This window comes from Sparus aurata, chromosome 2, assembly GCF_900880675.1.
Source record: "Sparus aurata chromosome 2, fSpaAur1.1, whole genome shotgun sequence".
Classification (NCBI taxonomy): Eukaryota; Metazoa; Chordata; class Actinopteri; order Spariformes; family Sparidae; genus Sparus; species Sparus aurata.
The window spans coordinates 12845952-12858594 of NC_044188.1; the positions used below are offsets into that span (position 1 = coordinate 12845952).

At 40.5% G+C, this 12643-nt stretch overlaps 2 protein-coding genes across 2 annotated transcripts; both read right to left on the reverse strand.

Annotated features, from left to right (window-relative positions):
* Positions 1–2304: 2304 nt before the first annotated feature.
* Positions 2305–6027, reverse strand: LOC115572258 (extracellular calcium-sensing receptor-like). The gene is made up of 6 exons (XM_030402163.1): positions 5924–6027; positions 5405–5702; positions 4461–5255; positions 4130–4357; positions 3844–3967; positions 2305–3212 (listed from the first exon to the last, which is right to left on the reverse strand). The coding sequence occupies exons 1-6, from the start codon at positions 6010–6012 to the stop codon at positions 2305–2307; spliced, it is 2442 nt and encodes an 813-aa protein (XP_030258023.1). The 5' UTR covers positions 6013–6027.
* Positions 6028–7582: 1555 nt separating this feature from the next.
* Positions 7583–12067, reverse strand: LOC115572264 (extracellular calcium-sensing receptor-like). The gene is made up of 6 exons (XM_030402176.1): positions 12009–12067; positions 11495–11792; positions 10545–11339; positions 10167–10394; positions 9854–9977; positions 7583–8496 (listed from the first exon to the last, which is right to left on the reverse strand). The coding sequence occupies exons 1-6, from the start codon at positions 12050–12052 to the stop codon at positions 7583–7585; spliced, it is 2403 nt and encodes an 800-aa protein (XP_030258036.1). The 5' UTR covers positions 12053–12067.
* Positions 12068–12643: the final 576 nt, after the last annotated feature.

Consider the following 12643-nt stretch of genomic DNA (forward strand, 5'->3'; position numbering starts at 1 on the left):
AGACCACACCAACACATAAGTCGGAACCAAGACTCACTGAGGCTGCGTCTTGCTGCCACATCATCTTAAATTGGTCACGTGATTTGGATGTGCCAGTCAACTTCAAAGTGTTAAATAGCAGTAAACAGATTGCACTTTTGACTTAAGACCAGCTATTTGTTAGTCTATGGTGCTGTTGCTTTCTGTTGCCTCCTGATAGAAATCCACAATAAGTGCACCTGACCACATCTCACTCTTAGACCAACACACTCAGGGGCGCACAGGTGGGTACACAGGTCGGAATCTGCATCGTTCCCTCTGTATTAGAGGTTTGACTATTGGCTGCAGCATCCTGGAGTACATTTCCCTGCAAGGCGGAGCAGTGTGGTACCCCCGATAATTGAGGAAAACCATCCCCGCTTTGCCACTTCAAAAGCACTGTACCTGACCTTCAAGCGACACTGAAGAGGTGTGTCATTCAAGGCAGCCCACAGCCTTCAGCAGTACAGGGTAAATCTCATCCTCCTCAAAAAGTCCTCTTTCAATGGCCCGACAATGTCCCCAATCCAGGTCAGCAGTTGTCCTACCTGACTGAGCTAAGCCCTGCTTTTCCTTCCTGAGTCACCTACCAAAGATCTTTCTCCATGGCCTCCCTGAACTCCTCCCACACCCGGGTTAGCCCACCCATGTGCTAACTTAGCCTGAAAGGCCTTTCTCAGCTTGATGTCCTCCCTCATCACTGGTGTCCAACAGTGAGTTCTTAGGTTGCCACCACAACAGACACCAATGACCACAGCTCCTCGGAGCTGCCTCTACAGTAGATGCTTTTAACATGACCTTCTCAGATTCCATCTTCTCTATCTCCCCTGTAATGAGGAGGAAATTCATCCAGAGATGGGATTTGAAGACGCGACGGACCAGTTCCTTAGCCAGATGTTCCCAGTTCACCCTAACAACTTGTTTTGGTTTGCCATGTCTGCCCAGTAGCCTCCCCTGCCATCTGATCCAACTTACTTGACAACTCAGCTCTGACACTTGGTCTTCACCCAAGTGTCCAAGACATATAGACACAGATCTGGTGACATGACCACCAAGTCATTTGCCTTTGGCCTTGGGGAGCCTGGTACCAAGTACACTTACGGACAGTCTTTATTCAGACTTGGTGTTTGCTATGGCCAATTTGAGACTAGACCTGAGACGGCACCCCTTCCACAACCCCACCCAGCGAAGGACTCCCAGATAGTTGGGTTTTCAGAGGTTCCATTCGGTGCATAAGAACAAATGACAGTCACAGCTTTCCCCTAAGCAAATTCATTCACACAAATTCAACTTTCTCATTCCTCTGGGAGCACTCCAAGACTGCGGTGCCCAGCTGGAGTCTTGTGAGTGTCCCCACACTCGCCCGGCACCTCCCAACCTGGGCAACTCCCGAAAAGGAGTATCCAGCCCCTCTTTAGGTGTTTGGTGTCTGTGAAATAAGAAGTGAGGCAACCTATTTGTAGTTGGTACCTCTCCAAGAGCTAGTCTGTGCAGCTAGGTGTCAGGACGCCCAGGTCACTGCCCTAACCCATTGCCCATCACACATCCCACTCCACATCAGGTGATCAGTCCACAGATGGGACGGCATGTTCTTTCTTTGGGCTGAAAACAACCAAGTCTCATGAGCTAAGGCCAGGCAACCAGGTGATTGCTAGCTGGCTCTCCTCCCAGGTCTGGCTTAATGAGGGGGCCTTGATGGTTTTAGATTTGTTTTACTGAATACAGCCTTTTACAACTGATGGAAGTAAAAGTGAATTCAACAGTCAAGTTTCTTGCCTTAGCACCAAAGAATGAACAAAAGACACAGAATAAATAAATTACATTACCCTTCTCTTAATAACTCAAATACAGTACAAAATACACAATTAAACCAAAATATATAACTTCAACAATATGTTTATGTTTTACATTTCCATACTTCTGGGATAGGTGCTCTGGATGAAAACAAAGATCCCCCAAATAGCAAGTCCTGGGATATGACAGCAAGGGGCGAGTTCTCATTGTTAAAATTAGGAAACCAAAGGAATCAACCTAGGGATGATGCTTGTGAAAATGTCAACTTCATTCTTTGATCACAATCCAAAAAACATAACAGTTGGTGATTATGTAAGGAATTATGGGTTGCATTAATTATATGTATTGGTTAATAGGAATATGTAATACTTTGTTTTTAAATTCAGTTAGAGTGGTACATGCAAGTCATCAATGAAATGAAGTCTGGTTACCAAATTATTCTGTAAAAGATTAAAATGATAATAGTAAATGTGCTACTATATTATTTCTGAATTATTTGGGTGCCACTCTCCAAATCATGTTCTTTTTTGTATTCTTCTGTGGTTTCAGTAAGATAATGTAACATTTTGGAATAAAAATACAAAAGAGCAGTCCAAAACTTGAAGCCAGAATAGCAAATATCTCCACAGCAACACTGAACTTTCCAGGAGAGCTGACATATGCCGGGATAAATGTGATCCATACTGCACAGAATATCAGCATGCTAAAGGTGATAAATTTGGCTTCATTGAAATTATCAGGCAGTTTCCTAGCCAGAAAAGCAAGAATAAAACATAACATGGCCAGAAGTCCTATGTACCCAAGTACAGCCCAAAAGCCTACAGCTGAACCCAGAGCACACTCTAAGATGATTTTGTCCTTGAGTTCCTTAAAGTTCTTAAAGGGAAAGGGAGGAGAAATGGTTAACCAGAGGATACAAATGATAACTTGTATAAGAGTGAAGCCAAGAACAGTAAGTTTCTGCTGTGCAGGCCCAAACCATTTCATCACATTACTACCTGGAAGTGTGGCCCTGAAGGCCATTAATACCACTATTGTTTTCCCCAGAACACAAGAAATACAGAGAACAAAGGTGATGCCGAATGCTGTGTGTCGCAGCATGCAGGACCACTCAGAGGGCCGGCCGATGAAGGTCAGAGAACACAGGAAACACAGAGTCAAGGAGAAGAGCAGCAGGAAGCTCAGCTCAGAGTTGTTGGCCCTGACAATAGGAGTGTGCCTGTATCTGAAGAAAATGAATGCCACAACAGCAGTCATGCATGTTCCAAAGAGAGAAGCTGCAGTGAGCAGTGCTCCCATAATCTCTTCATATGAGAGAAACTCTGCCTCCTTCTGTACACAGGCATTTCTTCCTTCAGTTGACCAGAACTCAGGGTGGCATCGCACACAGGTGATAGAATCTGAAAAATAATTAAAAAATTGAAAATGTTTAAGATTTGCTCATTACATTTGACTCATCCTGTGCCTATGTTTTTACTAGTTTCCATAAAGGAAAGTGTGCAATAAATCTCAGTCTTAGTAAATCAGGATGCAACAATGTGATATCTTCAATACATATTGAACTGAAATCAGACAAAAGATAATTTCACCTCATCCACTTCATATATTTGAAAAAACATATGCTATTTCTGAATTTGAAGCAAACAATTTGTTTCAAAATAGTTAACACAACACTGGGAACGTTGACCAATGCACAATGTAGCAATGTACAAAACATTCCATTTGTAAACTGGTTGATTGTTAAAAAGGGGATTGTATCATGATTGGCTATGTAAGGAGAATCATAAATCATTCTTCATCATTCAAAGGGGAGGTTCACCAGTTTGTGAAAAAGTATGTGCGGGAACATTCACTTAGTCTAAGAACATTAGCAACATGTACAATTGCAAGGGATTTCGTGATTTCACCTTCTAAGATCCCAAATAATATTAAAAGGTTAGAAGTATACACTTTTGAATTGGATGCCTGCAGTCCGTTACAAAAAAGTTAAATAATGCTTTTTGACTTGTCTTGCATTAATTATGACTACACCTGTAGTGTTACTGATTTCGCCCTCTGCACATTTTAAACAGTCATAGCAGCAGACAGGCTTTCCTTTTTGGAGAATCTTGCGAGTTCCTGGGGGACAATTCTCACTGCAAACTGACAAAGGCACCTGTGTGGACAAAGTAGCAATTAAAAAAATAAATATATGTGCATTCACTTTGACAACAGGTTTTGATTGCAAACATTTATTATATATTTGAATTGTAATATATGGATGAAATTATGATACCGTGATAGAATCAATTCAGAATTTCAACAGATTATAACTTGCCTGGTGTGAGTTCTGTGCCCAAATTAAAGGCTTATTTTGCAGTTTCATCTGATTGTCTGCAGGTAGAGATGCATCGTAAAGACCAACTGTGACAAAGTCCACAATGCCATTTTCTGTTGGCTGCCAGTTAATAATTTCATACTTTGCTGCTGGATCTCCATTCTCGGTGAAGTAAACTTCATCTCCTTCCTTTGTTGTGAACCGAATCTTTCTTATATGCTGCAAAATCTAAGCAGATTTGAATAAATGTACATCATTATCCAACAAAATTGTTTTGGTTGTTGATGCGATTCAATGTAAAAACTGATTGAAGTATCTGTATTCAACTCACCTTAAATGGATCAAGCTTAACCTTTTTGTTACATGTTTTATTACAGCTGAGAATATTATGAAGTGCATGGGCCACAGCATACACTCCTTTATAGATATTGTTAAAGATAGGCATGAGCGACATATCAGTGAAGCTGTTCTGGACCACAGTCACATCTTCATGCCCAGTACATTCTTTAGGATTCCCGTCTGAGGACTCTGACAGCTTGAACTTGCAGTCAAATAATTTCTCCCAAAACTCTGTAAACAATTTATTACTAGATGAATTGAGTGGCTTCACATCCAAAATGAACTCTCTCATGCCACTGACATGTGCCTTGGGGATGGACAGGCCAATGGCACCATCTAGAATGTGATGTCCATCCATGGCTGCAGTATGGAAATCAAAGATCCAGCCTTCATTGCCTACCCACTGGTACCCAGTCATGTTGTGCAGAGATAACTCCTGTATTATCACATACAAATCCGTGGGGGAGAGGAAAGTGACAATCACCTTGGAGGTGGAGGCCTTGATAATGTCAACAATTTGTCGTATTTTGTCTGGTGGATCTGTTCTAAAGACAGATACAGAGTACTCCAAACAGATACCCAGCTGCTGGGCAGTTTCTGTAAAAGTGGCCATGCCATTATTGCCATAATCATCATCTGTTCTAATGGCTCCAACCCAAGTCCAACCAAAGTACTTGACCAATTGGGCCAGGGCTCTGCTCTGATAGTAGTCACTGGGTATTGTTCTGAGGAATGATGGGTACTTGGTTTTATCACTGAGACAAGCACAAGTAGCAAAATGGCTGATCTAAAAGAGAATAAAAAAGATATCCCACGATAAGATACAAAACATTTAAACAGCACAATACAATTATTTTAAAACCTGTTTTGCTATAACCATCTGGCAGAATAATAATCAATTTCCAAAAGTATAATTTCATTTCAACCAATACCCACCAGTGGGATATAAAAAGGTCCGATAACTGTAGATATAGCCATAGAAGGAGATGAAAAAGTCTCTCCCATAATGGCCTGCACTTGGGCAGATCTGGTACATCCTCCCATGGAGGGTGCAAATACTTCCTCATTACCATTAGCCAAGGCCAGTGCAACTGTGACACCTCTGGCAATGGAGGCACAGGCATCATGGATCTTATATCCCATAGAGATGCCAGGAAGTAGGTCTGTGCTGTTATTAATCTCCTCTACAGCAAAGAGCATAGCCTGTGCAAACTGGAACCCTCTGAAATTTAAGCTTTATGTGGAACAATAGATTTAATCGGAATTGCAGACGATTTGTCTTTTGAATGAAACAATAGCACAATAAATGAAAAACATTTGATGGTATTAATACACAGAAAACAGAGACATCTCATTTGAATACTCAGTTAAATTATCCCCTATTGTACCTGATTTAAATACTCTTATACTTTCAGATGCTTGAAATCTAAATATAATTTTTACAGTATAATTTACCTGGTGCAGTGCAGAGGCAGTGGTTTGTGCATGTATGTATCTTGTCGGTCCATCCACTTGTTGTGGAAAGAGAAAATTCCCCCCAACATGATGTCACCATCCTTAGATAGCTGTGGATTCTCTGGATCCCCTCCCCTTCTGCATGGCAGCTCCTCAGCCTGAGCAACAGATGCCACCAACAGCAGTTGAAAAAGTGCCCAACCCTTCTCTGACCACCCATGTGTGGACGTCATAATGTCTAAGAGAGCTGAACTACTTGGCTGCCTCACATGAACCATAACGTAAATCAAATGTTCCCTCTGATATTTATACATTTTAGAAAAGTACAAAACAGAATGGTACAGTGATTTTATATCTCTGTGGACATACCAGGTGGATTGAGAGGATGGGATTGAGAGGTCTTGGGCCAGAGCCAATTTTTTATTCTAGCATATGTAATAATAGTGGGATAATTGAAAAAAATATTTTAGAGCCAACAGTACACTTGTGTTATTCATGAAAAAATTAGAAACTTGAGATTGCCAAATAATCTAGAGATGGAAAAAGAGGAAATACATTGTCCAGTAGTTTTCATGAGATATTAAGGTCAAAGTGAGAACCTCAAATACAAAACTGCCTATCTGGCTGATATACCAACCAGTAGAGTGGAGATAGTATTGATCCAGTCTCGTTTTTTGGAGTGCTGCTCTGATGGATTCTCCATCTAAGGTTATCAGTTTAAAGTTTAAAAAAATGAACACAGCAGGCCAATGCATGCCCTGTTTTCTGACACAGGACAGTTGTTGACTAGGCCTACTGCTATACACCATTTGAGAGCTGTACATTTTCACAGTCTGCTGTTGCCACCAAATATGAAGATTACCTGATGTTTGACTCTGTCTGCTCAATCTCCTTCATGTCCCGCATTTTATCTGGGAATAGAATGTTTGAAAGTCTGTCTGTGAAACAGAATTTTATTTAATTACAACTGTATTAGTATTTGTGAAATCTCTGTATATCGGTATGATGGTATGGTGATATGATTCTTTATTATATCGTATTAAATTCTGTCATGTTAAAAATACCATTAAATACAGTGTAAAATTGTAGAGGTGTACAGTTTGATAAAATGAAGGTAGATGTCTACTTGTCACTCAGATGTACAAAGTTTTGGGTAAAGCTTGCTCCCAATGGCCACTTTTTATGTTCAACAGTACATTGGTTCATTGATGCAAATATCTAATCTAAAGAGTCATGTGGCAGCAACACAATGCATAAAGGCAGGCAGACGTGGTTGAGAAGTTAAGATGTTGTTCTGACCAAACACCAGGATGGAGACGAAATGTGATCAAAGTGATGATTGTTCAGGGTAGCTTGAGTAACTCAATTGCGCCTAATGTGCTGGGATTTTCATGCACAGTAGGATTGAGAGTTTACAGGCTCACCAAAAGTAGACAGTAGAAAACTGTGAAAATATTGCCTAGCCTGGCCAAACTTGATTTCTGGATGAATGTGGAGCTGACGAACATGGACCAGAATTTCAATGGAACATTTGCAGTACTTGTTGAAATCATGTCTCAAAGATTCAAGCTGTCCAAGGGAAAAACGGAGACCTACCCATGATTAGAAAGGTGTACCTAATAAAGAGGCCACTAAGTGTATGCCTTTGTTTTAAAGCATTCAGGTGGACTTTGATGAGCCCTTCCCCATCATATTCTTTTTTGTATTCTTCTCTGGTTTCAGTAAGATAATATAACATTTTGGAATAAAAATACAAATGAGCAGGCCAAAACTTGAAGCCAGAATAGCAAATATCTCCACAGCAACACTGAACTTTCCAGGAGAGCTAACATACGCTGGGATAAAAGTGATCCATACTGCACAGAATATCAGCATGCTGAATGTGATAAATTTGGCCTCGTTGAAATTATCAGGTAGTTTCCGAGCCAGAAAAGCAAGGCTAAAACACAACATAGCCAGAAGTCCTATGTACCCAAGTACAGACCAAAAGCCTACAGCTGAGCCCAGAGCACACTCTAATATGATTTTGTTCTTGAAAGTCTTAAAATTCTTAAAGGGAAAGGGAGGAGAAATTGTTAACCAGATGATACATATGATAACTTGTACAAGGGTGAAACCCACAACACTGAGTTTCTGCTGTGCAGGCCCAAACCATTTCATCACATCACTACCGGGGAGTGTGGCCCTGAAGGCCATTAACACCACTATTGTTTTCCCCAGAACACAAGAGATACAGAGGACAAAGGTGATGCCGAATGCTGTGTGTCGCAGCATGCAGGACCACTCAGAGGGCCGGCCGATGAAGGTCAGAGAACACAGGAAACACAGAGTCAAGGAGAAGAGCAGCAGGAAGCTCAGCTCAGAGTTGTTGGCCCTGACAACAGGAGTCCGCCTGTATCTGAAGAAAATGAACGCCACAACAGCAGTTGTGCATGTTCCAAAGAGAGAGGCTGCTGTGAGCAGTGCTCCCATAATCTCTTCATATGAGAGAAACTCTGCCTCTTTCTTTACACAGGCATCTCTTCTCTCATTTGACCAGAACTCAGGGTGGCATCGCACACAGGTGATGGAATCTGAAAAATTATTTCAAAGCAGGTGTTAGACTTGCTAATGACATTTGTCTCTACGATGCATCTTTTTTGTCCATACAAGACAGACACCACATGATTACTATCCAATAAATGGTATCACTGACAGTTTGATGAGACACTTAAGAGATTGTCTATTCAGTCCCTATTGTATCCCTAGTCCCTATTGTATCAAGACTACCACTCTATTATATGTTCCATATGTATGGGGTAACTATAGGTATGAGTAGAGGGTGCTGTCTGCAAACAAGAGTGACCCAAAGAAAAACAATAAAGGCCCTGAAAGATGCAAAGACCAAACCTTCAATTGGCGTCTCAGGACTGCCAGCAAGCCTGACTAAGAGAGACAACAAAATGGTTAAGAATATGTAGCCCACATGGCCTAGTCATCTACAGACCCTGAGACCTAGTAATTGCCTCCTGAAGGAGGGACTAGCTGCTACATTTAACAGTAGAATGTCAACAGTTTGTACTGGCAGCCATGACAGAAGTCAAGTACACTGAAGCCCCTGAATTGTGTCCATGACCTGATTAGACAGCCTAGGCTTTAACAAAGGTCTGCCAAAATGACTAGATTTGAAGGGAAATGCTTGCCAGTCTTCTTGAGGGCCATTCTCCAGATGTACTCTAAAAGGGCTATGACAGGGCATAACATGGACTGGTGCCATTCAACCCCATGTCCTCGCTCAAGAGAGGAGAGTAGCAGCAGCTTGGTTTGCTGGGTGAGGGGGAAGTCAGCGATTTGTTATTTGAGTTAACTGACCCTTTAATTTACATTTAAAAACTCTTAGAGCAATATTAATTCAAATACATTATAATAAACTTTATAGTTTGCCACTTCGACCTTGTGACTTATAGTGGCTAGACCAAAAGATACACTGAAGCTAGCAATTCATGCTACAACCCCTTCCCTATACCACGGATGTGACGCAGGACGTCTGAGAATTAACGAGCTGACGACATAATAGAGAGCACCAATCTTGCTCAGGTTTTTCTGAATTCTCTTTAATCAATTAAAATTGAAGTAAATTTAAGTATACTTAATTTATATAATAGTTTCATATTGGGGATTTAACCTTGATTTACATTTCTAAGATTGTCTTATATAGCTGATTTTAGACATATGTTTGAATATATGTTTAGGATATTTTATGCATTAATTTTAGATGCAATGATAGGGATTTTTGGTTTCTTTGCAAACAAAGAACGACTACACAATCACGATACAATTCCTGCAGGGGCTCCCTCGATGCTTTTGAAATAAGATTACAAAACGGTAACATTCTTTAACATTTGCATGTAAACGTGGAAACTTTTTGTCAGGCATTTAATATTACTACACCTGTAATGTTGCTTATTTCTCCCTCTGCACATCTTAAACAGTCATAGCAGCAGACAGGCTTTCCTTTTTGCAGAACCTTTCGAGTTCCTGGGGGACATTTCTCACTGCAAACTGATGAAGGCACCTGCATGAACAAAAAGACAATGAGAAAAAACATAAGGGCATTGACTTTGACTTTGTCTTTAAAAGCAAGTACTGTTAATTGAGATACAGTGGAACAAAACATTGTCTATCCAGTTAAATCAAGTGATAATTATTATGACGATTCAAATAGATCACCATAAACATTTGCAGTAGTCACATGGTGACTCACCTGTAGTGAGTTCTGTGCCCATATTAAAGACTTATTTAGTAGATTCAGCTGTTTATCTACAGGTAAAGATGTATCATGAAGACCAACTGTGACAAAGTCCACAATACCATTTTCAGTTGGCTGCCAGTTTATAACTTCATACTTTGCTGCTGGGTCTCCATTTTCATTAAAGTAAACTTCATCTCCTTCCTTTGTTGTGAAGCGAATCTTTCTTATGTGCTGTAAAATCTAAGAAGACATGCATCAATGTAGTTGAGCTGCTAAATATTGTGTGGTTCTACTTTTTTAAGAGAATGAGAGACAGACTGCAACCATTTAAACCATTTTCTTTGTTGACATGACTGAATGTAGAAATTGACACTTTGGTGTTCAACTCACCGTAAAAGGATCTAGCTGCACAGTGCTGTTACATGTTTTATTACAGCTGAGAATATTATGAAGTGCATGGGCCACAGCATACACTCCTTTATAAACATTGTAAAAGATAGGCATGAGCGACATATCAGTATATGTGTTTTGCACTCCAGTCACATCTTCATGTCCTGTACATTCTCTCTGATTCCCTGCTGAGGACCTTGACAGCATAAACTTACAGTCAAACAATGTCTCCCAGAACTCTATAAACAATTCATTTCTAGATGAATTGAGCGGCTTTACATCCAAGATGAACTCTCTCATGCCACTGACGTGTGCATTGGGGATGGACAGGCCTATTGCACCATCCAGAATGTGATATTTATCCATGCTCGCAGTTTGGAAATCAAAGATCCAGCTCTCAGTGCCTACCCACTGGTACCCAGTCAAGTTGTGGTGAGACAGCTCATTTATAAGGATGTCTATATCCATGTGAGCGAGGAAAGTGACAATCACCTTGGAAGTGGAAGTTTTGATAATGTTAACTATCTTTTCTATTTTGTCTGGTGGATCTGTTTTATAGAAAGATACAGAGTACTCCAGACAGATACCCAGCTGCTGGGCGGTTTCTGTAAATATGGCCATGCCATTATTGCCGTAATCATTGTTTGATCTAATAGCTCCAACCCAAGTCCAACCAAAGTACTTGACCAACTGGGCCAGGGCTCTGCTCTGGTAAAAGTCACTGGGTATTGTTCTGAGGAATGATGGGTACTTGGTTTTATCACTGAGACAAGCACAAGTAGCGTAGTGGCTGATCTAAAAGACAAAAAAAGATATCCCACGATAAACATATTGATAATATTAAATAGATATATAAAATATTGAAAAAAACTCACAACATTAAATCTTCTTATGCTATGACCAATTGGAAGAATACACTAACAAAATGTAACTTTCACTGACTTACCCACCAGTGGAATATTAAAGGGTCCAATGACAGTAGAGATAGCCATGGAAGGAGTGGAATGACCTACACCCACAATGGCCTGCACTTGGCCAGGTCTGGCACATGCTCCATCGGAGGCTGCAGATATCTCTTCATTACCATTAGTCAAGGCCAGTGTGACCCCCACTCCTCTTGAAATGGAGCCACAGATATCATAGATCTTATATCCCAGAGAGATGCCAGGCAGTAGGTCTGTTCTGTTATTAATCTCTTCTATGGCTAAGAGCATAGCCTGGGTATACTGGATCCCCCTTAAATTGAAACTTGATGCAGACAATCATGAAGAAAAACCTTTTTCTTAAAACAATTTGTTCTTGAAAGAGAAACAAGATCACAGTAAATGAAAGCATTCTGATTGTATTAACACACACAGCAATGGATATGTTAATCCTCAGTTTGATAACCATTTTGTACATTTTCTATCTGCAATCCCTTCTTAGATATTTTAAATCTAAATATATTCCTCTCATATAATTTACCTTGTGCATTGCAGTGGCAGTGGTTTGTGCATGTAGGTATCCATTCTGCCTTTCCATTTGCTATGGAAAAAAAACATCCCCCCCAACATAATGTCCCCATCTTTAGATAGCTGTGGGTTCTCTGGATCTGATCTTCGCCTACAGACTGGCTCCTTGGCCTGAGTGACAGACGCAACCAACAAAAGCTGTAAGAGTACCCAACACTTCTTTGACAGCCTCTGTGTGGGCATCATACTTTCTAAGAAAGGTTAACCACTGGGTGATCTCACATAAACCATAATGTAAGTCATGAACTGGCTCTGATATTTATACATTTTGGAGCAGCATGAAACAGAATGGAAGAGAGATGTTTTATCTCTGGGGACATACAACGTCAATTAAGAAGAGGGAGACGGCCTTACACAGTTGTTTTTTGTTTTTGTTTTTTTTGTTTTTTTAGCCTTTTGTATTTGGATCTTCAAAACAGTAAGAACCCACCGTGACACAGGTGTCACACGTCCTTTAAATGTTCCGGAAAATTCCATGAGCAGCTTTATCTTTAACTTTAACTCATGAAGTCCCGAAGTGACACATACTAAACATCCTGGTGGGGCATGTGACAGGTCATGTGATTTAGTCTCCCCATAACAACATTT

Coding starts and splice junctions, on each gene's coding strand:
- LOC115572258 (XM_030402163.1), bottom strand. CDS start 6,012: ATGTTGGGGGGAATTTTCTCTTTCCACAACAAGTGGATGGACCGACAA. Junction 5,256..5,404: donor GACCTTTTTATATCCCACTG/GTGGGTATTGGT, acceptor ATTCTCTTTTAG/ATCAGCCATTTTGCTACTTG. Junction 4,358..4,460: donor TTAAGCTTGATCCATTTAAG/GTGAGTTGAATA, acceptor AAATCTGCTTAG/ATTTTGCAGCATATAAGAAA.
- LOC115572264 (XM_030402176.1), bottom strand. CDS start 12,052: ATGGATACCTACATGCACAAACCACTGCCACTGCAATGCACAAG. Junction 11,793..12,008: donor CTGCCACTGCAATGCACAAG/GTAAATTATATG, acceptor GTCTGCATCAAG/TTTCAATTTAAGGGGGATCC. Junction 10,395..10,544: donor TGCAGCTAGATCCTTTTACG/GTGAGTTGAACA, acceptor ATGTCTTCTTAG/ATTTTACAGCACATAAGAAA.